Consider the following 27,739-nt stretch of genomic DNA (forward strand, 5'->3'; position numbering starts at 1 on the left):
TTTCTGCAGTTATCGGTGCTCTAACGACACTTACAGCGTGGTCACATGATGTTGCATCAAGTAACAGCTCCGTAAGCGCTGTTAACTTGATGCCTATTCTTGCCGTTAGGGCTGTAACTTAATGCAACATCAAGTTATGGTGCTGTAAAACATGCTAACAGCGCTGAAAAGCACCTTAAGAGCGAATCCACCAGAAGTCGGAGACTCACTGTACTGTAGTATATGGAAAAGTTAGATTTCCTATAATTGTGGAAGTTTGCACCTGCTTAAATTTACTGTTGATTAGAAGAAACACATTTCTTCCCAATTAATGCACCCATGCGTGACATGTACGCAAAGTGTATCTGTCGTCATTTTCCATGCTTGACGTATATGTCAAGTGTATCAGTCAACATTTTAAGTACTAACATGGAACTGTGTTTGCCTTTGAGAATTGGGAATAGAGAAAAATATGAGGCATAGAATTAGTAAAGACATAAAAATGAACGTGATACTAATAAACTGATAGAGACAACTACCAAATGTCAAGGACAACAAATGAACGGATCATTCATAAGATTGAGGGATGACAATGTAATCTATACTGCATCCCTGTAACCATTCTTTTTAAGGATGTGGTAATGTCAACAGTAATATACCTTTCCTCTTCACTGATATAATTCACTTGAGACTTGAACACACACTTTGGACAGTTTTTGACAAACGGTAAATATGGTTCTACAGTTGACTTTCTTGTGCTAATACAATAGCTTTCCACAGCATAGAGACTACAAATATGTGAAGTAACCACAATGGTCTTTGATGATTTGTGACGTGATCCGGAAAAACAGTAGTAATTTTTACAGAACCACATTGCAATGGTCATTTCACATGTTAAAATATCAGAGGACATAGTATCCGCACACAGGACATACCAAGTGCTAAAAGTATAACTGTGATCCAACCCCCTTCCCCCCCAAAGTAACATATGCAGCATTCAGGGTATCCAAATAATGCTTTGTTCACTATGTAATGTCGGTGATGCCTTACTTATGCAAAGGTATGTCTTCACTAGGGCTCTTAAGGCAAAATACAGGAATGTCTCTCCCTGCAGAGAATTAACTCTGACTCCCCAGAAGTTAAAAACAATGGCTAAATGGAAAGGTCGCAATACTATAGTTATGCCTCTGCAGTGTATTTACTTGGGAATTTTTGCCTCCAGTGACACCAGACTAAATTTAAGGATATGGTTACCTAACTGCTTGTACTCTTTCGACAGGGGTATGGGCAGTAGTTCAACTGGAAGGAGTGCTAGCCATCAGAGGAACAGGATGACACTGGGACTTTATAACTTTGTTGCCCACGTGTTCTGGACTCTGAAGGGGTCTTCTGTCTTTCCTTGTCTGACTCGGTACCTACTGTTTGATTCATCATAGTTTTTCTCTAACTATGTCTAGGCCTCTACAAACAACTTCAAGGGTGGGCCTAGAGAGCCATTGGTGCTTAGGTCTGTACACAACCTGGATCTTCCTTGGTCTTTGACACAAGAACAACCCTTCGTTGGGGGGATTTGTCTCTGGGGATATTAGGCCCCGAAGCATTGCCGTATGGACAACCATTCACTGTTGATGCGTCATCATCACTGTGAGGGGTCATATCCACATTGTCTTCCTTCCCAAGATTATCTGTGGGGAGGTAAAGGTGAGATTGGAGGTATTTCTTGAAGGGGGATTAGGACAAGGTAGTTGATGAGAATCAGGGGAGCTGCCTTGGACAATGTTCACTTAATCTTCCTAAAGGAGACATTTTAGCAAATGGCGTAAAAGTTATGTATACCTTAGTTTAACCAGACCACTGAGCTGATTAACAGCTCTCCTAGGGCTGGCCCGAAGGATTAGATTTATTTTAGGTGGCTAAGAACCAACTGGTTACCTAGCAACGGGACCCACAGCTTATTGTGGAATCTGAACCACATTATGACGAGAAATGAATTTCTATCACCAGGAATAAATTCTGCTCATTCTTCATTGGCCGGTCGGAGAGTCGAATGCTGGGCCAACAGCGTGTAGCCGAGAACTCTACCCACCCCTCCAATGAAGAACAAATGGCGTAAGGCATCCCTACCATGAATAAAGATGTTGGTATGCGTTCTTCTTTCTCCGACGCCACGTGGATGGTCTTTACCGAACGTGTGTGCGTCAGCCTTTTGTTCTTCGGCCGAGAAACACTAAGTTACAACTTGTATTTCTCGGCCGAAGAAAGGGGACCTTACTGATAATTTGACGAATTTTATAGATGGCCATGTTTCTGAGTGCAAGTTCCCTGCTTCAAGTTTATCATGTAGGTTATGTCCAAAATGCCAGAATATGTGAATCTTGAAGAATTAGTTATTCACCTGGAAAGAATAGATGCTTTACCTGCAGATATTCGGTCAGCTTATAGACAATTATATTCTATGGACACTACTGTATGCTCTGTTGTAAATTATATACTATTGGAAATGACGCATGAAGGCATGTGTAGTATCCTTGTCCTACGATGTCTTAATCTTAACTCGGGTTTTGATCAGTTATGCATGAACAACTACTAAATGATTTACAGTTCATTGGAACTGCCAATGAAACTTTTGAGTATTTGAAAGACTCGTGACGGAAAATACTGTGAACAGATTGGAAATTGATAGTCTTCTTATGAAACACTGAGGAGGCGGGAACCCCAAGAAGTGCGTTTAGTCCAGTCCTACTTTGTATTATGTAAGACTGCATTGGTTGGGGAGAAAAATAACTTAAGGAGCCTTGGTGATATTCGGCTGAATGTAAAAACTTTATTAATCCAGTTCTGATTGTTAACAAAGTCCGAGATTCAGCTGTGCTGCTGGGTTATCATAATGTAAGGGTTACTGGTCATCATCTTGGAGATAGGCCTATTGCCGATACAACCAAGGAAAACAAAATACATTAGATAAAGCCCCGAGATAAATGACGGGTGTTGCATTTCGGGATTGGATTACCCCAGTGTTGAGCTCCAGTGACTGCCAGTCAATGCTAGAGTAATGTTTGAAACATGTTTAATGGCTCGTCAAGCTACCGAGAGAATGTCCAAAATGTTTGGATGTTTCTGTGCATAATACAGTAAACGAATGGAGTCAATACAAAACTAGCCACAAAAGTTTCCAAGTTACTTGAGCCACGATGCACTTCTAATGTTGGTTTTAGAGCCTTCAAATTTGCAGCCCTGATACCGTGAAATAAGCCCCCATTTGATATCAGGAACTCTGAAAATATGAAGTGTTACAAGAAGAAATAAAAAAAAAATTAAAACTTATTTTGTGAGTATTACGACTGTGGATTTTACAGCTAATATGTAGTACGCTGTACGGATCACAGACTGTCGCTGCACAATTGTGTGTATAACAACTGAATCTTTGGGTTTCGCTGCTTCGCATAGCGCTTTCGTAGGAGTGGGCCGAAAAAATGATGTCAGCTATAACTGAATGAATGTCACAGATAACGTTATTGCATTGATGTATCTTTCACGTTATATATACACTCGTAATGATAATATAAATTACCCTGTGATTAGTGAACATGGCTCATCTGAGATGTTTTAAAGCTCTTAGGGGAAACCATGAAAAGAAAAGTAACTGAAGAGGCTGCTGTCATAAAAAAATAACTGAAAAAATAAGCTATGAATCTGAGAAACTATTTTAAAGCTTTCTTTTTCAACGGAGTGGAATTCTGTTGCTTAAAAGTACACAGTCATGTTCGTTAACGTAGAAAGTCCTTAAGGTAATGAAATATATATTTGCTGAATGACCTTCAAGTTAAAGTACTTCTAAATAACGCTACCTTTTAACCGACGTAGTACTTGACAGACTACAAAAATTGCAAGGTGCTACTGGAGTGTTTAATCGAAATAACTGACACCATTGCACTGTCCAATTGCAAAGAAATATGAGCTGTAAATTGATCCAAGTATGGTGAAAAAAAAATATTTTGCTTTTCAAGAAGAGTACACTGGCGTATTTATGGACGGCGATCGAAGCCACGACATTACTTGTAGTGTCTACGGTTTAGAATCCGGAGGTTACATTTTGGTATTACTTCTCATTAATAAATATGTATGTCACTCTCAAAATTATTTGAATTACAATAACAGTAAGACGATGAATTAAAAATATGGACATCTTCAGTTTTGTTCTCATCGTTTACCAGAAATAGTGCTTTTCTTTCATGACTTCCACCCTTGCACAGTTTAAGCGCCGATCTCCCGAAACTATATTCCAACCACAGAAGATAATTAAACTTCCCGTGCCTTCCTTTAACACAACGAGTTTCAAAATGCTCACATGGGAGAAATAATATTGATGAAAACTACCATCATTCCATAAAGTGGAACTGGCCGGAGTGCCTATAGGAACATCCCGTCGGAGACATTTAAGAAGCATTACATGGAGACCGACAGTAGCCGACTGCCTGACTGCGTTTGCCATTTCGTGGTCAGCAGGTCGCTCCCACAATTTCACCCCCGTCATGTCGGCGCACGACCAAATGCGTGCCATGTTGGACCAGCTGATGGGAACGGCCAGAAATGGTGAGGATCTGGAGACAAGTGTTGTGGCGTTTTTCGTGATAATTTTTTCCGCAGGCGACTAAATAATAAACCGAAAAGCTTCGCCCTCACTCGCAGCCTTCGGCGGTCGACGATTAGGCAATGGAGGCTTCTTTTGCTCTTTCCTCTTAAAAGCCGACGCCCCGACGACTCTGTACTGTCTGTCTGTCTGTCTTGTCTGTTCTTCTGCCTGCGTCTCACGCCCGCCCTTTGCTGCAGATGTTTAGGCCTGGTTTATTTCCCGTTGTGTGGAGGGAGCGAGCGGAGAAAGAGAGAGAGATTGATTGGTAGGGTGCGTTAACCTAGCGTATGTGGTGACGGGGTTGCTTCAGGGGGCTCCTCTGTTTCGTCTACCGTTAGACTAGGCCTATTTTTAGAAATGGTGACCAACTTGCTGTACGGGGGCTGTTCTTAGGCTACCCACTTCTAAAAGCGGTCAAAGGCAGCGAGGAAGTAGATTATACGGGCCAAGTCGTGGTTTAGGCCTCCATTGGCCCTTGTCCCTCCTGCCGTAGAGAGTATAGGCGTAGGCCTAGCCTAACGCACGAAATGGAGACCGATAGGACCAGCTGGTCTTTAGAATGGTGAAGGTGAAAGAGGTAAAACTGAAGACTATTGGGGAAAATTTTGTAAGTTGCCAATGCGGCTCCAGCCAGCCATTTTTGCATGAAAAACCTTTAAGGGGTCTTCATGCAAAAATGGCCAGAAATGTTAGGGTGCTAAAAGAACCTAAAAATACCAACTTAGGTGTGTCTACTGGTTACAGTGTTGCTGTATTGGCTGTGGAGGTGGTCGGGTGGTGTGTCGTCTTGCCTCGTAAGTCGTAATTTGGTTAATTTTTTATTTTTCGTTTGCGTTTAGTGTTTATGAGGTTCGTGTGACGAGAATGGAGAGATCTTTTAAAAAATGTAGTTTACGTTTTCATATTGTGTATTGGCAACTTATAAAATAATACCCGGCTGGGTAGGTAACTGTCAGAGTACTTTCAAAATGGAATCGACATAGCCTAAACAATAGACTGTGTATCATAGACAAAAAACAAAAGGCATAAAAAAATGTAAGCAAAAGGTGGTCAATAGACAGGAACCAGGCCTCGGTATTAGTTTTCAGTTTTACTGTGAAAGATATAAAATTAGGTTATCCAACATTTTAGGGGTCCAAATCCATTGCATTACATAAAGGCAAGATCAGCTCACACATTTTTCAGATATTTATTGAATCATGGAAAACGATGAAAAAATGAGCGGTTTATCTACACACAGAAGCAAGATTGAAAACATAGAATTATGAGAAAAACGTAAATCTCTGCTTCTGTAAGTAGATAAGCTGCTCGTTTTCTCAGATTTTTCAAAAAATGGCTGCTGAGGAGCAAGAGCTCGTGCCAAGTTTCTTCCTGGTTCTTAAGCACCTGCTCCACAAACAGTTGCGGGCACACTACACTGTTCGCATGAGGCGCAGAGCTTTATTCCCTTTGTTTCTTTTACAATCTCTGCTTCCGTCAACAGATAAACTGCACATTTGTTAATGCAAATATGCCGCTGTTCGCAGGTCTGTTAAAAGGAATTGAAAATGGGAAAGAAACTTAACATGCACAAGGGAGCAGTGAAATTGGACCCCTAAACTGTGATTACCTAAAATTGTCTCTAAGAGACACAGATAGTGACCCCCAATTTTTTCTGAAAATAAGTATTATGTTTGATAATTCTACAGAAGAGCTCTGCACAGATATAGGCATAGTTTATTTTACAGTAATAAAGTTTTTTGACCAAACAGTATAGAAAAGGGATTATGTAATGCAGTATAGGTAAAATTATGTGAGAAATATTCCATCTTTTGTTTGTTTTAACATTTGTCCTAGTTGCTGAGCCATTCTGTAGAATTACCCTATGTTTTATTGAATAATAGGTAGGCTTTCAGCTTTTTAGGATATAGCTGACTTTCGACTGGTGATGTAGCAGTTCTGATTAGGATGGATCCTTGTACCATAATTAGTGTAAGCAACATGAATCATATGGACTGTTTATCGTGTTTTATTCAGTATTTACTTACAGTTCAATTTTTAGGTGTGAGATCAAAAAAAAAAAGGGGGGGGGCAGCTTTCATGTTACCCTTAATTGTACTCAAGGATCTAACTGACAAATGGGCCACTCCTTGTCTGTCCTGTAGAAGTGCACACAGTATATTCCTGACTGAAAGATTGGAAGGTATAGCTTAGAAGGCAAAAAATATGTTCCCCTTGTTTCAGTCCTGGTATTTCATAGGAGTTAGTCAAACTGTTTTTAGAGAGAGAGCATCTGTGTGTGGGGGGGGGGGAGGTCAATGAATTTCCCATGACACATCTGTGGAAATTTAACCTCCTTGTTAGGCCTATGGATTAAAGAATTAATTTTCACAAAAATATGCATGATATTTGTTATCCAGGGAAAGTTTGTCCTTAGTTTGATTACAGATTCTTTCAGATGAAAGAGAAAGTGTAGCACAATGAAAATGCATCCAAAGACTTGTGCAGCAAAAACACATCTATGCTAGACTTTGACAGCCAGGTTGCAGTGTAGTATATTACACTGTACTAGGCATAAACAATTGTATTTTGATAAAATGTTCAGGTCCTTTATGAGTAGATAAATACATGCTAAATGATTGTGGTGAATTACAGAGCAGGGCATGATGCCCTGTGTATTGTATGAATGCTATGGAAGTTTGTTAATCCTTTGAGATTCCCTGGGAATCCCAAAATTTGCCTGTGATAGATCTCACTATGGCTGCCTATAGGCACAGTAATATTTTTCTTTTATTACTCCTTTTGGATTTGTTTTTCATTGTACAGTATAATGTCGTTATGGTGTTATTTATAAGCTGAATATTTATACTTTGTTCAAGAAGGGAAACTGAAAAGTCAAAATAATAATGTAGAGTTCAAGTAAAAGTTTTTACTGATGACTTCATTTGCATTTATCAGAATCTCATTGGTTTACATTTGCATGTCTGAAAATAATGTTGTCACAAATTTAAAAGGCTAATTGTGTTCTGTATTACTTTATATTTAGCGAGTCAAATTAAATGTGTAATATTGTGTACTCTTGGTTATTGTCTAATTTTGAAACTGTTTATACCCTTTGGAATTGTTTATTACTTGGGATGAATGTTACTTGCTGTTAAAGATGGGATATATCTCCTTGCCTGTTGGCAAGGAGATATAAGCTATCTTTAACAGTAGTTAAGTATCCAAATAATAAATTTTGTGAAAATTTTGTTCCTACAAGGATCCAAACCTGAGTCCTTATAAGGATATACTTCTATTGCAGCCAGGGACAGTTGAAGCTCGGAAATAAGTTTTAAAATTTGGCAGTCTCCCTTGTGTGAGGGTTGTGGGTAATGGGCCCTACACATAGTATTCATAGTTCAGGTTTATTTTCATTTGGTGGTGACTGTAGGCTTTTTACAGGTTCTGTTGTTATGCCTGTATTTAAGGATGTGCTTTGATGCTTGAATGGTTTGCATATGGGGCTGTCCTGTCCTTTGTGTTTGTGGGCCGTTTTAGTTTGATGGTACCTGGGAATTCTACGTCTCCTCATGAGAATGACCAATGCAGAAGTTTAGGATTTGATAGATTGTGTGCAAGGAGCATGGCGAATTCTGCTGTTGACCCACCCTCTTGTGTTCAGCATGCAGAGGTCAAGAGTATTGAATATTTGATATCTCTTGACTTGTTTGGGTGGGTTTCTCTTGGTCTCCAATCCCATAGAAGAGATTTGACTCAAGAAGGAAAACAAAAAGGAAATCTTCAGTGTCTGCTGAAGGCAGTATATCGTCTTTCCGTTCCAATGTTGGCTTTAACCCCCATCCCTCCCTGTGATGAGGTTAGACAGCATTCAAGACAACCAGGCAGTGTTTGATGCAGTTGGAAGTGGGTTATTCCCACCATTGCAGTATCTGTTCGTGATTCTCCTTCTTTGGCACCTGCTGCCCTGGTACGAACAAGAGTGCTGGACTTGTGACCTGAGTTGGTGTTTCTGGTAAACTTTTCATGTAACCTGGGTATGGCTTATCCAGATCTCATAACTGGCATTTGCTTTGCCAAGGAGATAGATGGAAAGTATGGGTATGACGCAGCTTCACCCCATGTTGGGGAAATGGAAATGCCTGTCACATGCAAGAGAATCATAAGAGTCATATGTGAGGTTCTTCATCATGGTCCTTCTTATTTCCCTAGTCTTCCACCTCCCTGGACTGTAGGAGGAGGTGGTAGAGGCACAGAGGACCCCCTAGAAGACTGCTAAGAAATGTTTGCATGGCTGTTTTAGTGTTTTGGAAATGAGGTGATTCCAGTAACTGAATAAGGGAGCTGGTATTTGTGGGAGAGATGGATGAGGTAAGGAGTCATCCAGTGACATAACATCCCAGGCCTTAGTCAGCACATGCAGTTTCTCCTTTGCTGGATCTCCTTTTCTTCTCTAGGTAAGAGACACAACCTTCATTCTGCCCATTCTACTCGTATTTCGTCCTGACATCCTGCTATCGTGCCATGATCTGATGAGGCATTAGTTTTAACCCTGTAGGTAGCAGTGCCCTGCTCTACTCAGTGGGCATGGAGTGGGAGAGGTATGGTACTTACCCTACTGGTCACTACACAGTTCTGTACCAGTCTGCTCACTACATGGTGACACACCAACCTGTGCACCAGTCAGCATGAGACTGATAATATGCTCTCCTGCTTGTCATGTATGGGTGGGACCAGCTTGTTTGGCATGGCAGTCTCTTTCCCCACAGTCAGATTTGGATTTTGTGCTTGGGCCTTTTAAGATCTTAGGTATAACTTTTGATAAGAAATTGACCTTTGAGAAGGATATACATAACGTTGCTTCCTTTGTTCCTCAAAAAGTTAGTGTCTCGCAGAAATGTTTTAGTGTTTCAGGATAAAGGTATTATATCTTAAGTGTGTTAACTTTATTTTGCAAAGTGGACAGTCTGGTGCTGACTGTCATCTCAAACTCTTGGATAGAGTTATGTCATTAGTCAGGTTTATTTTGCCAACTCTTATTGTTAACTTTTTGCATAGACATAGAGGTCATTAGGTTTGATACATAAAATGCACTACAACGATAAAACGAACATCCTCTGAACTCTGCTACTTGACCTAGCTTTTTTTGCTTGCAACAGTAGGCTAGCTGTTGAAGTAAACTGATCTTTTCTAACATTGTTGGATACTAATGATTTTGCTAGTAGCTTTATCTTGGCTCCAGTAAAATGTGGATTAGTTTACCTAGTGCAGTTGTGGAATCTTCTGATCTCCAAATATTTAAGTGAGGAGCAAATTCATTTCTGCTACGCTGACATCTGGATTTCAGGTGTATGTTTTATTTGCTATTCCATCATGCTTATTTATCACTTTTTTCTGTAATCTACAGGTTGATTTCCTTTTGGAACCCTCTCAGCTTTAGTGTGCTGAGTCTGTCCATAAGGGTCTCCAGCTGAAGATTTCAAGAAAGCAAGAAGAAAGGGAGGGTTCTCTGGGAAGAGTTGCATAAATGTCTGGTTGTGTCAGGAAATCTGTGGCATTAGTTTGCTATGCTAAGTGGTCCATCTTCGCTGATTTGTGTCTCACCAAGGGAATATCTCCAGTCAGTCACTATTTAGCAGATTGCATAGTTCTTGGTTTACCTCCTATTGGTCTCCACAGTAAAATGTTATTCTATCCTGTAAGGATTTCTGACTGAAGGACTTGGATCAATTTCATTTGCAAGAGATTGCTCTGCTATTAAGGAGATTTGAGCAGTGTTGCCGCCCTCAGGCATTAGAACCCATGGGTGGGGTGTCATGCTACCTCTGAGAAGTCTCATTCAACTACTGTTTTATCCTCTTGAGAAAGCCCTGGACATGGATTCGTGATTCTAAAGATCCTGTTTCTGTTGGCATTGATATTAGCAAAAAGAATGAACATATACGTAGTATCTCTTTCACAGAGGGACACACCCAAGGGTTAGGGTTCCCTCTCATTTTCTTGTTAATTGGAATTTGTGACAAAGAAGCAGAACCTGTCAGTTCCTGATGAGAGATATGGGTCATTGTTGGTCCCCTCCCTTCCAGACTTTGTGGTTAGTGAAGAGGTGCTTTTGTGTGCAATTGGAGGTATGTCACTAGTACTTGAAATATTGTGCCTTAGACCTTGAGTTCTGTTGCCTGTATGTGAGTATTGGCAAGCTTTAACACTGCCTTAGACCTGAGTTCTGTTGCCTGAATGTGAGTATTGGCAGGCTTCAAGAAGTATTAAACAATACAATTTCATTTTTGCTCCATGAAGTGATCAAGTAGACTTATGTATGAATTGGCTTGGATGTAGAATGCATACCCCAAGTGAGAGCTCATGAGGTTGGGGTATTGCCGCCTCCATAGCATTCAGGAGGAACTTTTTCATGCCACAGGTATTAAGGGAAGTTTTTGCACCACCAGACTACCTTTACCTCTTTCTACCTCTGGGATGTCACCTACAAGTCCTCGGGTCCCCCCTTTTTTTCTGACTCCTGTGGTGGCAGCTCAACAAGTTTGTTGCCCCCAAGGTCCTCTCGGACAGTATAGCATCTTACCTAAGTTTATTGGTGAAAGTTGTGAGATTTATGGTGTGTGATTTGGTCACTCTCTATCCTATCTGCCTTCTAGCCCCACAAGTTCTGTATTCAAGTTGGACAGATTAGGCAAAAGTGGGTTACTCAGCAGCTTCTATCCGTGACTATGAGTAGTTGGTAGAAGTGATTCACCCTGCTGCTTCTAGACAAGGAGGGACAGGTCGGGAGGTAGAATGTACTATTGTACTGTAAGTGATCTTATTATACCTTCTAATTGGTAACCCCCAAAGGTGTCTTCAAATGGTTTCCTAGAGTGGGGCCTTGCCATACTCTGGCATGGGGATCCATTGGCCTGTCCTGCTGTGTTGAGTCAGACAGGTAGAGGTTTGAGAGTCAGTGCCCCTTATGCACCCACATGACCATGCAATTAACACACACACACCCACATAACCATGAAATTAACACACACCCACATGACCATGAAATTAACACACCCACATGACCATGAAATTAACACTTAAGGTGGCACATAAGTTCAAGGAAACTCCACCCCCTTAAGGATTAAATCTCCATATGAATATGTGGGTTTGTATTCTCATAGGAACAAAGCCAAATTTTCAAGATAAACTGCATTTTTCCTATAGGTATACAAACCTGAGTCCTAATGGTAGATTCCCACCTCTTCCACAATTCATTTTCCAACTGTCACACAAGGAAGACCACCAAATTTGAAACCTTGTTTCCAGGCTTCAGCAGGTCCCTGGTGCACTAGGGGTATATCCATGTAAAGACTCGGATTTGTATTACTAGTATAGATGTAGATTATCTGCAATTTGCCATTTTTGTAAGGTAATGCAAGTGAACTTGGGATGGTATGATTTGAATGTAGATCAGTAAAGTGAGCTAAGGTGCTTACTATTGAATACAGAATTAGGGATGCTGTTTAATAAGCTGATTCTGAATGCTTAGTCATCTTGTTGCAACTTCAGGTTGTCAGTTTTTTGAATGCCTTTGGGTTCTGCTAAGTACCTGTTTTTTAACCAATAGCTCTTCATCCTTAACAAGCTCCAGACCATATATGTTTTCATAAAAAAAAACAGTATACATGTGAAGTTCTGCCTAGTTATATTACCCTTTTTGCTGGAGGTTAATTGGTATTTTTGAATTATAGGAGGTTGGTAGAGGAGAGATCATGTTTTTAGCCAAAACTTGTCGTTGCATTTTCATCCTCATTCATGACCATTTTATTATTCTTATGTTTAAAATTAGAATTTATGTTGATGTTGCAAACTTGGTGGTCATTGTTTTGCCAAAAGAAATTATGAATTTCATAATTCGTCTTGGTATTGCAGGACATTACATTCCAGGTAGAATGTGGGGTCTTGCAGTGTCATTTCAGTCTAGATTTAGGTTAAAGTTGTTGATATTTTTCTGTTGTCTTAAGTACCAGTGTTGAGAGGAGTTTTGGGGTTTGACAGAATAAGTTTTGTTTTTGGGTGTAGCTTTGTTGCACAAAACATTTGGTGCTTATTACTGATATTGATGAGTTAATCCCAATTTCTTCTAGGGTGGAGCAAAGAGCGACACAAAGCTTTATCTTGACATGGTGGAAATCACTGCGACCACGTGTGTATAACCTGTTGTCTATTTTTCGCCAAATGTCTACTGTTTTATATAAAATTGATAAATTTGATTTATGCCTTTTTCTGCAATTTAGCAAGTCTGGTAATTCATTTGTATTTTAACTTTAGGCTTATTATACACAAGATTGGTCAATTTTTTGTGTGCCAGTCTATAATGAGAAGAAATTAGTTCTAGCTACAGTATTTGTAATCTGAAACTTGTAAGAAGATGGTACAGTATCCAATGCAGATATTTTTGGATTTATCTTCTTCTAACCCATGTCCAATAATGGGCATACTTTGCAGGGATAATCGAGCGGCAGAGAAGGTATCTACATTTCGGCTTGGGGTGCTGGTTGTGAGTTTTAGATACATAATGTCCATCTTTAGCATTTATTTTATTTTTTCTATACTATAAGAGTCACTACTAATGTCATAGGATATGGTGTAACCTGATGTGGGGATGAGTGCATGTGTGTTTAATCATGTCATTAACAGTGTTGTGTGGATGTGAGAAAGTGATTTTGATTGGTGTGGTTGTTTTGAGAGAGGCTGGGATCATGTATTGCACTCCAGGTTACACCCTCACATATTAGTCTAAGCTGAGGTATTGACTAGATTTACAGTGACAATGACCTTGTTAGTGTCTTTATTACAGTCTGTGGGATGTGTGTATGTTATTTATGATCTCTAGCTAAGATAAATGAAAGTACATTGGTTTGTTAAATGTGCTTTTTTGATTTGAACATTTTTGCATAATTTTTTATTTATTTTGTGGAGGTGCACAAACTTTGCAGTCTTTTTAAAAGGGAGTGTGAGTAAAGCAATTATTAGCTTTAAGAATATTGACCCCTTCAAATTATTTGGGTAACTGACTTCATGATTCCTTTTTCTTTTGGAACTGATACTAAACAAAAGTTCATGATCTACAGCTGATAGTTGAAAGCACTCAATACCAGTTATTTGTAATAAGATTATTTTTCTTAGCTGTAGATGCTTCTTGTATGAAAGCCAATTTGTTTTAGGACCACCGTATTTTATGAACACTTTTTTCTTCTCATTGATTTTCCATGAGTATATTATTCTTTAAATTTAAAGTGAAATTTTGGACTCTATCAACATGAACTTCCCATCACAAAGTTTTTATAAAAATTATGTTCACCCTATCATTTTTTCTTTTTTTGATAATTCTTAAACAGTAAACCTTCAAAGATCCAGACTACAGTAGTGAGGGAGGGGACCTTGTCTGGAACCTTGAAATATTCCGAGCTTAGTCATTGTTTGTAGAATAAACATTAGCTTGACGGGCATCTTCACATAAACAAAATTTTTTTCCAGTGCAGGTTTGACAAGGTATACAAGAAGTTGTCATATTGTTCGAAACACACTTGTAGACATGTCACTCCTGTGTGGGTGACGTAATGAGGATGATGCCGTCTGTTTTAGATGATGCCTGTTACCAGTCTGTGTTGTTCTTAGCTTTGGGTGAGCTAATTGTTTTAAAAAGATGGTTAGTGTCAGAGATGGCCATCCTGTGCATTGCGACATGTAAGACTGCTTTCTTCATACGTTCTTATATAGTGATTGACAGACTGAGAGTCTGTTGTCTCCACTAGTACAGCAGCAGCTTCCACCTGGGTATCCATATTTGACAACATCACTGTAAGATTTGCAGAGATTTGTGGACAGTCTAAGTTTTGCAGCACCCTATATGGCTGCTAATAGCATTGCATACATATTCAAATGTCAACTACAGTGTTTATGGTGGGACTTCCCAGAAGGTCACTGACACATGTGGACAAGCCTTAACAGGGTTTCCTTAATCTTTTAAACTCTAGTCAGTTATATTTTATCTGTATATAAAAACCTGGAAGAATACATTCGAATATTCATAAAATCCAGATCTTTGAGGGATTATTGTATATTATCTGACATTAGTAATGAACAGTTACTCAGATAAGTGTAGTTAAAGCTGGTTATTAATTTTGAATGCTGATTAATTACTGGAAGCTTTAATAATTTTGAATGCAGATTAATTAATGGAAACTATGAGTTGGTTCCTTAATTAGAGGCATATTTTGCATTGATCACTGAGCAGCAGCTGGGGTATATGTACTTAGTGTAAAATTATAGAAGATCTTATTACCCTTTCCTTTGCATTTATATTAGTATATAACGAAGAAGTTTTTGGCATATAGGCTAATACTGTACGTTATTTTGTCACAGTAATACTGACACGTTGAAATAAACAAAATACAGTAATTGTAATGCAGAGTAAGTGAACTGTTATATCTTTTTAAACTACTGTATAAGTTGGTCACGTTATTTTGAGTGAACATGTAAAAAACTATACGTACTAAGCAGCTTTTGAGTATATACTATAAATATTGTTTCCAGATACTGTAGTTTTCTGGGGGTTTTACAATAGGAATTCATATTTTGAGTAATTATTTGAAATAATTGAGCTACAGCGTTAACCATTCATTGTCCACACATCCTGAACCATACTATATTTTAAACTTTGTAAGTACTGTAGTCTGTAGGGCCTATTGCATCCTCTCGGTATAATACAGTCTTATCCTACAGGACAGGTAATTAGCTGTATCTTTTGCATTTTCAGTGTCAGAAGCAAAATATATTTAATAGTATTCTTTGGCTAATTTGATGTGCTGCATGGAAGTAGCTAATATCTGGGTTATTTTTTGTCAAGTAGCCTAAGTGTGACGATTCTCTGCAACTTTTGCTTCTTTTTGGTCCTAGGTTGTAATAGAGGTTGTCACAAACAACTGTATATGCAATATAACAGATGTACTGTATCTTTGAAATTTACACAGAATTTTGCCTATCTCGAACTTCAGTGTAAACTTCAAAACGTTGTAATAGATGTGTGCTTTTGGCTTGAGCAGGGTGGGTGTCATGAACAAAGTGTTGGTACTTGATAATTAGTAATTTGGTATCTGATGCAGTTATAAGAAGTTTTCTTGAAAAGCCATCTGTATCGGATTTTCACTTCAAAGTCATGGGAGTTGGAAGTTTGTGCATTTCCTACAATATAGGGAATTTATTTACGATAATCCAATAGTCATTGATAAAAGTAGCCAATTACAAGGTCATATGTCACTTGTGTTAAGTTTTAGAATAGATTGAAGTATTGGTACTCCATGTGCAGCCAGAAATCTTTATATTACTTGAATGCAGCATCATTTAGATGAATTGTGTAACCATTGTTCATGTATTGTAATGTTTAATGATAGTTTTTCTGTTTTTTGTTTTTGTCCAAGTGACAGTATGAATAAAAGCATTAAGATTCAGGCTGCATTTGGAAAAGCACAAGAGATGATCCATGGTTGATGGTTTTTCCATAGGTGACGATACCAGATTCCGGGTGAAGTTCACCGATCCAAGGGTGTGTAAAAGCTTTCTCCTTTCCTGCTGTCCCCATGAAATTCTCTCCTCAACGGTAAGAATTTGTGATCTTGTTCCTGTACTTCTCATGTCTAGTTCTTCAGCATTCCCCTGTACATGTGAGTTTTTAACACTGTTGCAATATATTGGATAATTGTGCAATTGATGTGAAGATGTAGTTGGCAAATTTAAAATGTAAGCTAACCTGCTTGAGATAAGAACTCCTTTTACTCCCAGGTAAAGTATGGTCAGTAGATGAGTAATTGGAATATCCTGTTGGAGATATAAAATGTCAGTTCTGTAAGACTTTAATATTAAGCTTGAATTTCCAGCGGATGGATTTGGGAGAGTGCTACAAAATTCATGACTTGGCCCTTCGAGCTGACTACGAACAGGCTTCGATGACCAAAGACTACTTTTATGATATAGATGTGAGTGAAGTGGTAAAAAATTTATCTTTACATCTTTTGTTCTGAGAGTTATCAGGAATCTGAATAAATCTGGGAAGTATATAGGATGCATTTTTTTGTGCTGAAATCAAGCAGTATTTAGCATGTATTAAAAATAGAGCAATTTTTTCCAATTTGAAAAGTATTTCTTTATCTACAGTTGCACCCTGAGTTGGGACTTGGTTCCTTGTAAAGTTAACTCATACTCTTGTCTGAAGTCATGAGGAATAGAATAGCTTTCATAAGTATCTAATTCCTTTGCTTAGTGTTTTGAGAGATGATGATGATAGGATTTTACAAAATTTTTTTGTCCACAATATAGTTTTCTGTGATTGCTGTTACTTACGGAATCATCAAGTTTGATGAACAGAAATTGGCATGAGTTTAATTTTAATAATTGTTTCAGGCTATGGAGCACTTGCAGTCTTTCATCACAGACTGTGATCGCCGCACCGAATCTGCCAAGAAACGTTTAGCCGAGACCCAAGAGGAGCTTAGTGCTGAAGTGGCAGCCAAAATGAACAAGGTTCATGACTTAGCAGAGCAAATTGGGAAGAAGCTGGCAAAAGCTGAAGCTCTCGGTGCTGATGGCATGGTTGAGGTAAAAATTATGAAACTTTTTTATTTATTAAATATGAATAATTAAAAAACTCTTGATATATTTTGCTGAGTGGAAGGAAACAGTTTACAATTTAGTCTTGGGGTTATGGTGATGTTATTGTTGCTTACAACAGCCATTCCAGACTAATACTTCGGTGGTCCATAAATGACTTAATGGCAACTGTTACAGTAGCTCAGTACAGGAGTGGACAGAGAGGGGGAATCAATCGACAGTATGCCTTGGGACTTGATGGGAGAATGTATTCCCCCTCTCCCATGATGTCTTTCTATTTATTTCCTTATAAATGTACCCAGGGATTGCTGTTAGTTTTAGTTCTTATCTTTAATTGTAATTTTGAAAAGAAATATTAGAAAAAACATTTATACCTCACAAAAAGTTACTGCATCTCCCCATCTCAGTAAATCTCATAAATATTTTACAACAGATATACTCAGAATTTGTTACTGGTTTTAGTGTGTGAGCTGTAAATGTGATTTTACAAAATAAAATAATATAAATTATTAGAAAAAACATGTATAACTTGGTAAAATTAGCATGTTTTTATGAGTGTCTTCTAAAGAGACCCCACAGGGTTGCAAATAGTCACTTTCAACTTCCGTGGAAGGTAGGGAAAAATTGTGAAAATTTTTTTCTTACTCCATGCGCATTTGCATATCTTCCTCTTTCCGTTCATGTGTTTTTTTCTTAAATTGGCCAACCTTAAAGTTTGCCACAGTTTGGGGGTGTGCTTGATATATATTTAGCCTGTCCCTTAAGGGTTAAGACATAAACCTGGTAAGAATTAAAGCAGTATGTGCACAGGACAAAGGAGAGTGGAGGAAACTCATTTCGTGTCTAAACCTCTGTTAATAGCTGAAACTAATTTTTTCCAGACAACAATAGACCACCAGCTACATGGTAATTGATAATTTTTAATGTAGCTCATTACTGCATTTATTTCAGGAAAGTATGAAACTTATGGAAGAAGTTGAAGATCTTCGTAAGACAAAGGCGGCAGCTGAACACGAGTATCGTAATTCAATGCCAGCCTCTAGCTATCAGCAGCAGAAATTAAGAGTTTGTGAAGTGTGCTCAGCTTATTTGGGTATATATGACAATGACCGAAGGTTAGCTGATCACTTTGGTGGGAAACTTCATCTTGGTTTCATAAAAATCAGGGAGAAATTGGAGGACCTCAAGGTAAGCGTTAGTACATTGTATGTGTGTGGATATATTAATTAAAAGTAATTAAGAATTTCTTGTAAAGTGAACTTTTAGGGTTTAAATTTATGAGACAGTAATTCATATTTTATGTTTATGGTACAATAATTCATACTGTATTTCATTAAGGGATATGTATGCACAGTTCTTAGAGCACACACACCCTTGTAGTATTTTGTTTATATTTTATGCCATATTCTTGTTTATAATATTACTGCATTTTCTATCCCCCACCCCTTTTTTTTTTTTTTTTAATAAACCAAATTATAAATGCAATCAAGTTTGTAGGGTACGTACATATGACACTCAATTCCATGCCGTCGGTGAACTTGGTACAGCCTGTTGGATTTTGTCTAGCCTACATATGAAATAAGCATTTTAAATAATTTTATGGTGATTAAAGATGGAATATTCCCTTGTTTACTGTTGTGTGCGCTAATCATACTTAGAATAAACTAAACTTTTAATTAAAACGGTACAGTAAATCAAGCTAAGCAAAAAAAAAAAAGTAACTTACATATGCACGCACTCATTCGAAGGCGTCTTGAAATTTTTGTGTACAGTGCTGAGAGAGAGATAGAGAGAGAGAGAGATTTACATTGGTAAATAAACGAATTGGCAGGTAACAACCTGTTTTGTGATTGTGAGGGATTTTACTTTTAACATGAAGTATGTTAGTTTTGTATACCCATATTACATTTGTTAAAAAATAACAATAACATTCCACTAATACATTCGTTTCTTTTAGTAGCTAAAAAATGATTTTCCTAATTCTTTTGGTAGTACAGTAGGCTGAATTAGCTGATTCTGAGAATCACTATTTTGCTACAGGCAGGACAATTTTCTTTGTTATGCATATTATGATAATAGATCAACATCATAATACAGTATAAATGGATTTTGTAAGTAAAATAACAGTTGTCTTAAATACAGCTACAATAGCGTATTAGACTTAAGCAGATGGATACTATGAGTGTAACACCTGTGCTAGCCTAGGTCTATAGTTTACACACAGCCTACACATTTTTATCCTGTGTATGGTAATACAATATGGCAACAACTGATAAGAAAGTTGCTGTATAAAAATACATTAATGGTCACAAAGCCATGGTAGGCTAGGCTGCCATATGTGTATAAATTGTACTGTATACCCTAGTGTAGGCTAGGCTAATTTCAAGTTATGTTTTTTTCAAGAAATGATGGGGTTTTTGTAATGTTTTTTTCAAGAAATAATGGGGTTTTTGTAACCTAACCTCATCGTTAATGGGGAAATACCTGTATTTTATTTGCTAATGTTTCACATCTTGTGTAAATCAGATCTCATTTTAAAATCTCCAGAAAACTGTTGAAAGCAGAAAGGAGAAACGCAGAGAAGAGTGGGAAATGGAGCGTGGCTCACGGTATGGTGGTGAGGCTGGTGAAAATGATTTTGCTAGGTAAGTTTTTTTTGTATTCCTTCAAAACCTTAGTGCAAGGTATTTATAAATTCATCTGATTGTTCTGGAGCTTGTAGATTTGCTTTTTATTCAATAACCATTGCTGGAAGCCCAACATATTTTTCATACCAAGTGAAGCAATGGTTTTGTATTTCATCCATGTTATTCTATATTTTCTCTATTACAAATTTTGTTCTTTCATTGACCTATTTATTCTGCATATGGTATTCATAGCTCTGCCTCTAATGGTAGTGGTCAGTACATTCATCTGCAGTATGCATTAAAGATGCAAACCTGTTACCTATATTTGTAATAGAATCTGGACTGTGCAGAATAACTACTATAGTTGGTTCCATCTTACTGTCCACCCTCGGGTGAAGATGTGGCACGTGCATTTGTAACTCATGATTGAAAATCGTTTCTGATATTTGTTGGCTTTTTGTGATAATTATGAAAACTTTCTGCAGTAACATAATTGAATGAATGTTAATACAAGAACCCTCGCACCAAATCGTAAACGTGTCGATTTGTATCGATATCGTACCTATATAAGCACAAGAAAGGTGAGCTTGTATCAAACAGTCTACTGTATCGAACACAATTGAACAAGGGCTTTAAGTAATTATGTCACTGGTAGTGTTCAGATCACAAGATTTCCATATTAACTTTATTCTGTGTACAATTTCATTACATGAATATAAAAATAACTTCATTATGATACCAAAGTACATAAAATGGAAAAATAACCTTTAAATGATGATGATCACTAAAACAAAGCATTGGTAAGCAAAAGATAGGCTTATGCTATTGATTTGCTAGATATCTGATTTTACTGACCTTGTTTTAAGCACATTTCATTGCATAGTCAAAATTCCTTTCCTATAATAATCTTTTATTTATTCATTTTAATTGTCATTCCAATGCCTTTAAAAAATAAGTCTAGGCTAACCTATTATGCTCTAGGCTAACCTATTATGCTGTATATATCATCAACACACAAAGGATGAGGGGAACTCATTGAGACTTCAAACTTTTGCTCGTTAAGTTTTTTGGCAAATACTCCTGAAATTGCTAAATCACCTAGGTATAATGATTTTTATGCTGAAGAAAAAATATAAATATGCAAAGTATAATGATTTGTATGCTGAAGAAAAAATATAAATATGCAAAGTATTCTGAAAAGAAAACCACAATGAACTTTCTGCCTTCCAGTCATTGTTGCAGCAGCTGTTTTTTCACCTGCAGACAGCCTTGTGGAAACAATATTTCATGCTATTTTGAATGTTACCTTTATGTTACCTTACTTATGTAATTTTACATGCAAGAAATTATTAAAATAGCTTTTCACACTCGCATAGCTTAATGTCTTTATTTACCAACAAGATGAAACATAATTATTGAAAGCCCATTGTTTGTTTTGTGTGATTTGTGCAGACTATTTAATACTAGTAATGTTATATTATCAGTATAAATTGGCATGTTTGTGGTCTATTAGAACTTGTGAGGGTCCTTTTGTACATATAAGCATTCAGATGAATTACAGAAGAAATAGTTTGCCTGTGATGAACTAGCTATGTGTATTTCCACATCTACCTAAAACCTACATTAGTGAGTGGACAGATGGAATGAAATATAGTTGCAGATAAATAAAATTTTTAAATATTGGGAGGTTGTGATCTCTCTATTTTCCATCACTTGCCATCAGTTCCTAGGTGCATTTGATTTTGCTTTTTGTAATTGTGCTTTGAAATTTCTTGAATATGTTTAGTGTTTAGATTTGTTTGGTGTGTTTTCGATTGTTTTATTGTGCTGTGGATGTCATTCAGATCACTGTTTATTTAAAATTAAAGTTTATTTATGCATTGGTTGTATATAGGTAATAAAGGTTATTTATGCATTGGTTGTATAAGTAATATCAGGAAAGGGGCTATGTTATGGTTGTGGGAAAGGTGTTGAGGGTGAACTCTGTAATGTGTACCAAATGGAACAGAAGGTGTCACAGGAGATCGTGAGGATTGCATAGCTTCTAACCCTTAAACGCCTATTGGACGTATCATACGTTGACTAAAATTGTCTGTTGGGTGCCGAGTGGACGACCGCACGTCGACTACAAAAATTTCAACCTTCGGTCAACTTTGACTCAACCGAAATGGTCGAAAAACGCAATTGTAAGCTAAAACTCTTACATTCTAGTAATATTCAATCATGTACCTTCATTTTGCAACAAATTGAAGTCTCTAGCACAATATTTCGATTTATGGTGAATTTTTGAAAAAACTTTTTCTTACGCACGGGCGCTAACTCAGCCGAAAATTTCATAAATTCTTTCGTCATTTTGTCGTAATTTTTGCACTGTTCTGTATTAGCCGTTACATAAAGTTTTATATATGAAAATGTGTGCAATTTCATGTAAAATACAGCAAAATACAACCCATGGTTGTAGCTCTTATCAGTTTGGAAATATTTTCATATAAACCACGATAACTGCCAAAATTTCAACCTTCGGTCAACTTTGACTTGACCGAAATGGTCAAAAACGCAATTTTAAGCTAAAACTCTTACGATCTAGTAATATTCAATCATTTATCTTCATTTTGCAACCAATTGGAAGTCTCTAGCACAATATTTCGATTTATGGTGAATTTCTGAAAAAACTTTTTCCTTACGTCCGCGCCAGAAATTCTTTAAATCACGTTGTCGTAATGTTTGCACTGTTTTATATTAGTAGTTACATAAAGTTTTATATATGGAAATGTGCGCAATTTCATGTAGAATACAACAGAAAATAACTCATGGTTGTAGCTTTATCAGTTTTGAAATATTTTCATATAAATCACGATAACTGCAAAATTTCAAGCTTCGGTCAACTTTTAACTCGATCGAAATGGTAAAAACGCAATTATAAGCTAAAACTCTTACATTCTAGTAATATTCAATTATGTACCTTCATTATGCAACAAACTGGAAGTCTCTAGCACAATATTTCGATTTATGGTGAATTTCTGAAAAAAATTTTTCCTTACATCTGCGCAAGACGGTAACTCGGCCGAACATCTCAGAAATTCTTTTTCGTCATGTTGTCGTAATGTTTGCATCGTTTTACATTAGTCGTTACATAAACTTTTATATATGAAAATGTGCGCAATTTCATGTAGAATACAACAGAAAATAGCTCATGGTTGTAGCTTTTATCAGTTTTGAAATATTTTCACATAAATCACGATAACTGCCAAAATTTCAACCTTCAGTCAACTTTAACTCGACCGAAATGGTCAAAAAATGCAATTGTAAGCTAAAACTCTTACATTCTAGTAATATTCAATCGTTTAACTTCATTTTGCAATAAATTGAAGTCTCTAGCACAATATTTCGATTTATGGTGAATTTTTAAAAAAACATTTTCCTACGTCTGTGCGGTAACTCGGCTTAACATCTCAGAAATTCTTTCGTCTCGTTGTCGTAATATTTGCACCGCTTTATATTAGTCGTTACATAAAGTTTTATATATGAAAAGGTGCGCAATTTCATGTACAATACAACAAAAATAACTCATGGTTTTAGCTTTTATCGGTTTGAAATATTTCCATATAAATCACGATAAATAGAAAAATTCGACTTTCGGTCAACTTTAACTCGACCGAAATGGTCGAAAACTGCAATTGTAAGCTAAAACACTTACAGTCTAGTAATATTCAATCAATTAGCTTCATTTTTTCAACAAACGGGAAGTCTCTAGCACAATATTTCGATTTATGGTGAATTTTTTAAAAACATTTTTACGTCCATGAGTTACTTAATTCATGCATCATTTTGTGATAATATTTTCTCTGTGTTGCTTTGATCGTTTTTAAAATTTGTTATATACCAAAATCATCGCAATTTAGTGTACAATACAACTAAAAAAAAATTAACTCAGCTTTAACCGTTTTGCTTACAGCGCGATTTGTATACAATTATATAAGAGTTTTTTATTTTTCGCTGTCATATATTCCAATATTTATATATGATAATGATATTTTTTGTCATTTCTGATGGTTGCATACTAAACTTCAGGCAATGACAAAAAAAATGAGCCAAAAATGAACTCTTAATCTTATAAACTAAGTGTGCTGTGATTTTTGAAAAACTTTTTTCCGCTTCGGCGCTAACTCACCGAACGCCGCCGGCATACGGGAGACGTTTTTGTAAATAGGGCTTCGGCGTTAAAGGGTTAATTACTTCATGAAATCATTGCATTTTAGCTTTGATTTCGTGAAGTAATAAAAACTATGTCCAGCATCATAAATCCATGTACTGTTTTGGGTACAAAAGTAATTGTTATGCCTCAGCTAACTCGACTGAGTGTGTATCAACTTTTGTCTTATTTTCAGAGAGAATGAGAGAGAACGAGAGAGATACCGTGATAATGAAAGAGATCGTAGGGATAGATACAGAGACAGTGATAGAGAGAAGAGGAGACGTAGGTCAAGATCAAGGTCACGATCACGGGATAGGCGACGTCGACGTTCAAGGTCAAGGGACAGACATTACCGATCCCATTCTCGTTCTAGGTCACGAGATCGTAGGTAAGGTAGAAAGATATTAACTGTTGTGCAAAGAATACTTGTAGATTAACCTTGTTTATACTGTATATGACTGGTTGAGCTATGCCCTCAAAAGAAAATAAATTATCCACATTTTTTATGTATTTGATATAAGGAGCCGAGAAAGCTCAAGGAGGTCGCGGTCAAGAAGAACAAGATCAAGAGAACGCCGTACAAGATCTCGTGATCGATCTCAATCAAAAGATAGAAATTCAAGGGACAAGATTGTTCGTGATATTGAGGAAAAAAAGGTTCTGCCAGATTTACCTGAAGAGGGTGAAGTTCAAGACAGGAGGTAAAAGAGATGACTTTTTAAGTTTTTATTTCAGTTTATTAACTTGTTCTAGTGACTCTTTTTTGATAAACTATGCAGCAAGATTTTAAAAAGTGACTTATTTTCATAAATACTTTGTAATAACATTTTCAAAGTGACTTAAATATGTTTTGTTACTGTACAAGATCTTCTTACGGAAAATATTTTGTGTAAAAGAATCAGTGTTCCAGTGTAGGAAAGTGTGAATAGGCAAGGGAAGGAGTGAAATGTTTGTTATGAAAATGTATAGCAGAGACACATAACAAGAAGAGTAAAAGGAAGGTATTTCTTGAAAATTTGTCTTGTGAATTGGAAAAGGTCGTGAAATTCAATTACTGTGAAATTTGCATAATCAGTTTTTCCCCTCTGAACTGGCTTATTATTATTAGTGATATTAATTTTGGTGTAAAATTTCAGGTGTTAAAAGAAAACTCAAGTAATAGATATTTTTCTGTTCACATTGTATTTAAGTAAAATTTTTGCTTGTCTTGGTAAAGATGTTCATTCCAAATCTTGTCCAGTATTATTTGGTGAATCTTGTGAATATGATTTATTAAGGTTTTAAGAAAGGGTTACTCAGTCGGCTATTAATCCCCCCCTCTTATTTGAATAAATTTTCAGCATTTTAATGATTAATAGATGATTTAGTGCTCACAAAACACATGCGGTAAAATTATAGTTGTACCTTATCACATATGGAACCTGTAAGAAAACTGATGGTGGAACTGGTAATGAAATAGGTTCAAGAACATTTCTATGATAAAATACTAGTCAGTAACAGAGCATGTGTATAGTGGTTGCAGTATATGCTGTAACCATAAAGGCATTTAGCTTACATTCTTGTACACTTATTGTGGTTTGGAATTTTTTCTAACACAAAGTGGTTGAACAATCAATACCATGAACTATTTGGAAATTTTATATATATATATATTTTATTCTTTTATTGCAGAGATGAAAGTCTTGAACAGGGAGAAATCAGAGATGACCATGATGGTGTGGAGTGAATCCAATGACCTTTTGTTTTATGAGGATCACATTGCAATTATTTTTTATGTGACCTGTTATCAGTATACTCCAGATACCTGTTTTTTTCATTATGCAGGATGTGCTTGTCTTTGGAGACAATTACATGTGAAAATTACTTTTCAACTGGTAAGGTAGTTTGCTAGGCTGAAAAATTATATTAATAAAAGATGTTTCATCTTTAGGGAGAATGAGTCAAGTACTTTCGTAATACTGTTGGTAATTGGTAATGCTTTGGTTGTTTAATTTTAATGTGCAAATTATACAGTAAAGAATATAGCATAACTGTATCTACCTGCACAGGGTTACATATAATTATGAACTAGTGTCAAGGTAGAAAATGCTTGCCATTGTTAAAATGATTAAGACTACCTGAAACTATGACAAATGTGACCATCACGAACTCCAAATAAAGGGGAAATGTACAAGATATATATGTAAGTTAATTTTCATGCTGACTGTCTCAGTTTTCTTTGTTTATAATTTGAAGGCTACTAGTAATTCAGATATTTTCCTTTGAGATAAGATTTCACTAAAGAGAAATGTTTAATATTGAAGTGTATAATCAATTTGGGTAGTCTTCCAACTTGCAATGACTTAGTTAAACATTACACATAACCTAGTGTATATAAACCATAAATCATATTTAGCATGTTGGATGTCACTATATTGTGACAATGTTAGCACCCTGATTTAATGTGTTAGTACTGTATCAGATGCATCTTTAATTTGGTCATTTATTTTTTATATATGTATCCTATACTTCTACATATCTGTGAAGAAACATTATGGCTGCAGTTACAAGATGATTACTGTACTTTCTAAAGTTGTGGAGAAAAGCAAAGTAACCTCTTGGAAATACTTTCTTAATGTCAAAACTAGTTTTATTTTCTGAGTTTACTCTGATAATCATTAAAATAAAAATGTGATGGAATCCAGGTGGTGAAGTAGCTAATTGTGAGACTGCAATTATCAGTCATGAACCATGTTACTGCAATGGTATTGCATGTCATGGTAAAAGTTAAGACTCAAAGTAGGTACTATGTTTTTCTAGCATATCACATTTCAGAATCTTAAATAGTGATAGAAATCTTATGATTAATTTTAATGGATGAGCACATGTATATTACAGTATTTAGTTATTTGTTATTATACAATAATAGGCCAATTTGTATATTTTATAGTAATACTTCATCCACACAGTTACCCATGTCATTAAGGGTTTGCCTGTTTTCAAAATTAACTGCTGCTGCTGGTAAAGAACTTGAGATTTTTTAAATGAGTGAAGTTCTGTAAGCAAGTGTTCCTATAATTTTTAATAAAAGAAATTATTCACTTGTTCATTTAATTTTTAGGAAAAAAAAAAAAAAAAAGATTCACTTAACTTTTGTGGTTACTGTTCTTTTTGTTCATTGGAAAAGATAAATTTCTTTTTAACTGTACAAGTGCATTACACAGTCTCCAAATTTTTTGTTTATTGAAAAAATGTATTTTCACACTGATTTACGACATGCTTGTAAGCTTGGTCTAGTGTATAGATCAAGGCTTTGGTTGATAGTAAACTGCATTTGCCTTTCAGAATCATGATTACTGACACAATAATCCAAATATGGTTATGATGGCATTTGTATTTTGTAATTATCCTTAATATATCAGTAAGCAGAAATAATTAATCCATATCGTAAGGTGTTGCATGGGTTGTGCATCTTGCCCAAACAAAAGTTTGTGGATCATAGTAATGGAGCACTGTATACTGATAGAAGTAGGTCCACAGTATTTTTAGGGGATATCATTAAGAAGTGACATGATTTTGAGGCCTTTTTTTTTTTAATTTTTATAAAAGCACATACCTTGTAGTACTAAGTTTTTGAGAGCACAACAGTGATCCAAATCAACATAAATATAATTATTAATAAACAGTTTAACCTGA

General features: G+C 36.4%; 1 protein-coding gene across 2 annotated transcripts; it reads left to right on the plus strand.

Annotated features, from left to right (window-relative positions):
- Window positions 1–4,387: 4,387 nt before the first annotated feature.
- LOC136855689 (putative RNA-binding protein Luc7-like 1) lies at window positions 4,388–27,739 on the plus strand. Of its 2 annotated transcripts, XM_067133002.1 has the most exons (10): window positions 4,415–4,572; window positions 12,721–12,779; window positions 16,141–16,235; window positions 16,513–16,611; window positions 17,036–17,230; window positions 18,194–18,430; window positions 19,790–19,887; window positions 24,258–24,452; window positions 24,586–24,765; window positions 25,736–27,739. In XM_067133002.1, exons 1-10 carry the CDS (start codon window positions 4,430–4,432, stop codon window positions 25,788–25,790), a joined length of 1,356 nt encoding a protein of 451 aa, XP_066989103.1. In that variant the 5' UTR covers window positions 4,415–4,429; the 3' UTR covers window positions 25,791–27,739. The 2 variants fall into 2 exon arrangements, with proteins under 2 accessions (XP_066989104.1, XP_066989103.1); XM_067133003.1 differs by lacking the exon at window positions 12,721–12,779 and having other exon boundaries at window positions 4,388–4,572.

Source organism: Macrobrachium rosenbergii, chromosome 32 (genome assembly GCF_040412425.1).
Source record: "Macrobrachium rosenbergii isolate ZJJX-2024 chromosome 32, ASM4041242v1, whole genome shotgun sequence".
Lineage (NCBI taxonomy): Eukaryota > Metazoa > Arthropoda > Malacostraca > Decapoda > Palaemonidae > Macrobrachium > Macrobrachium rosenbergii.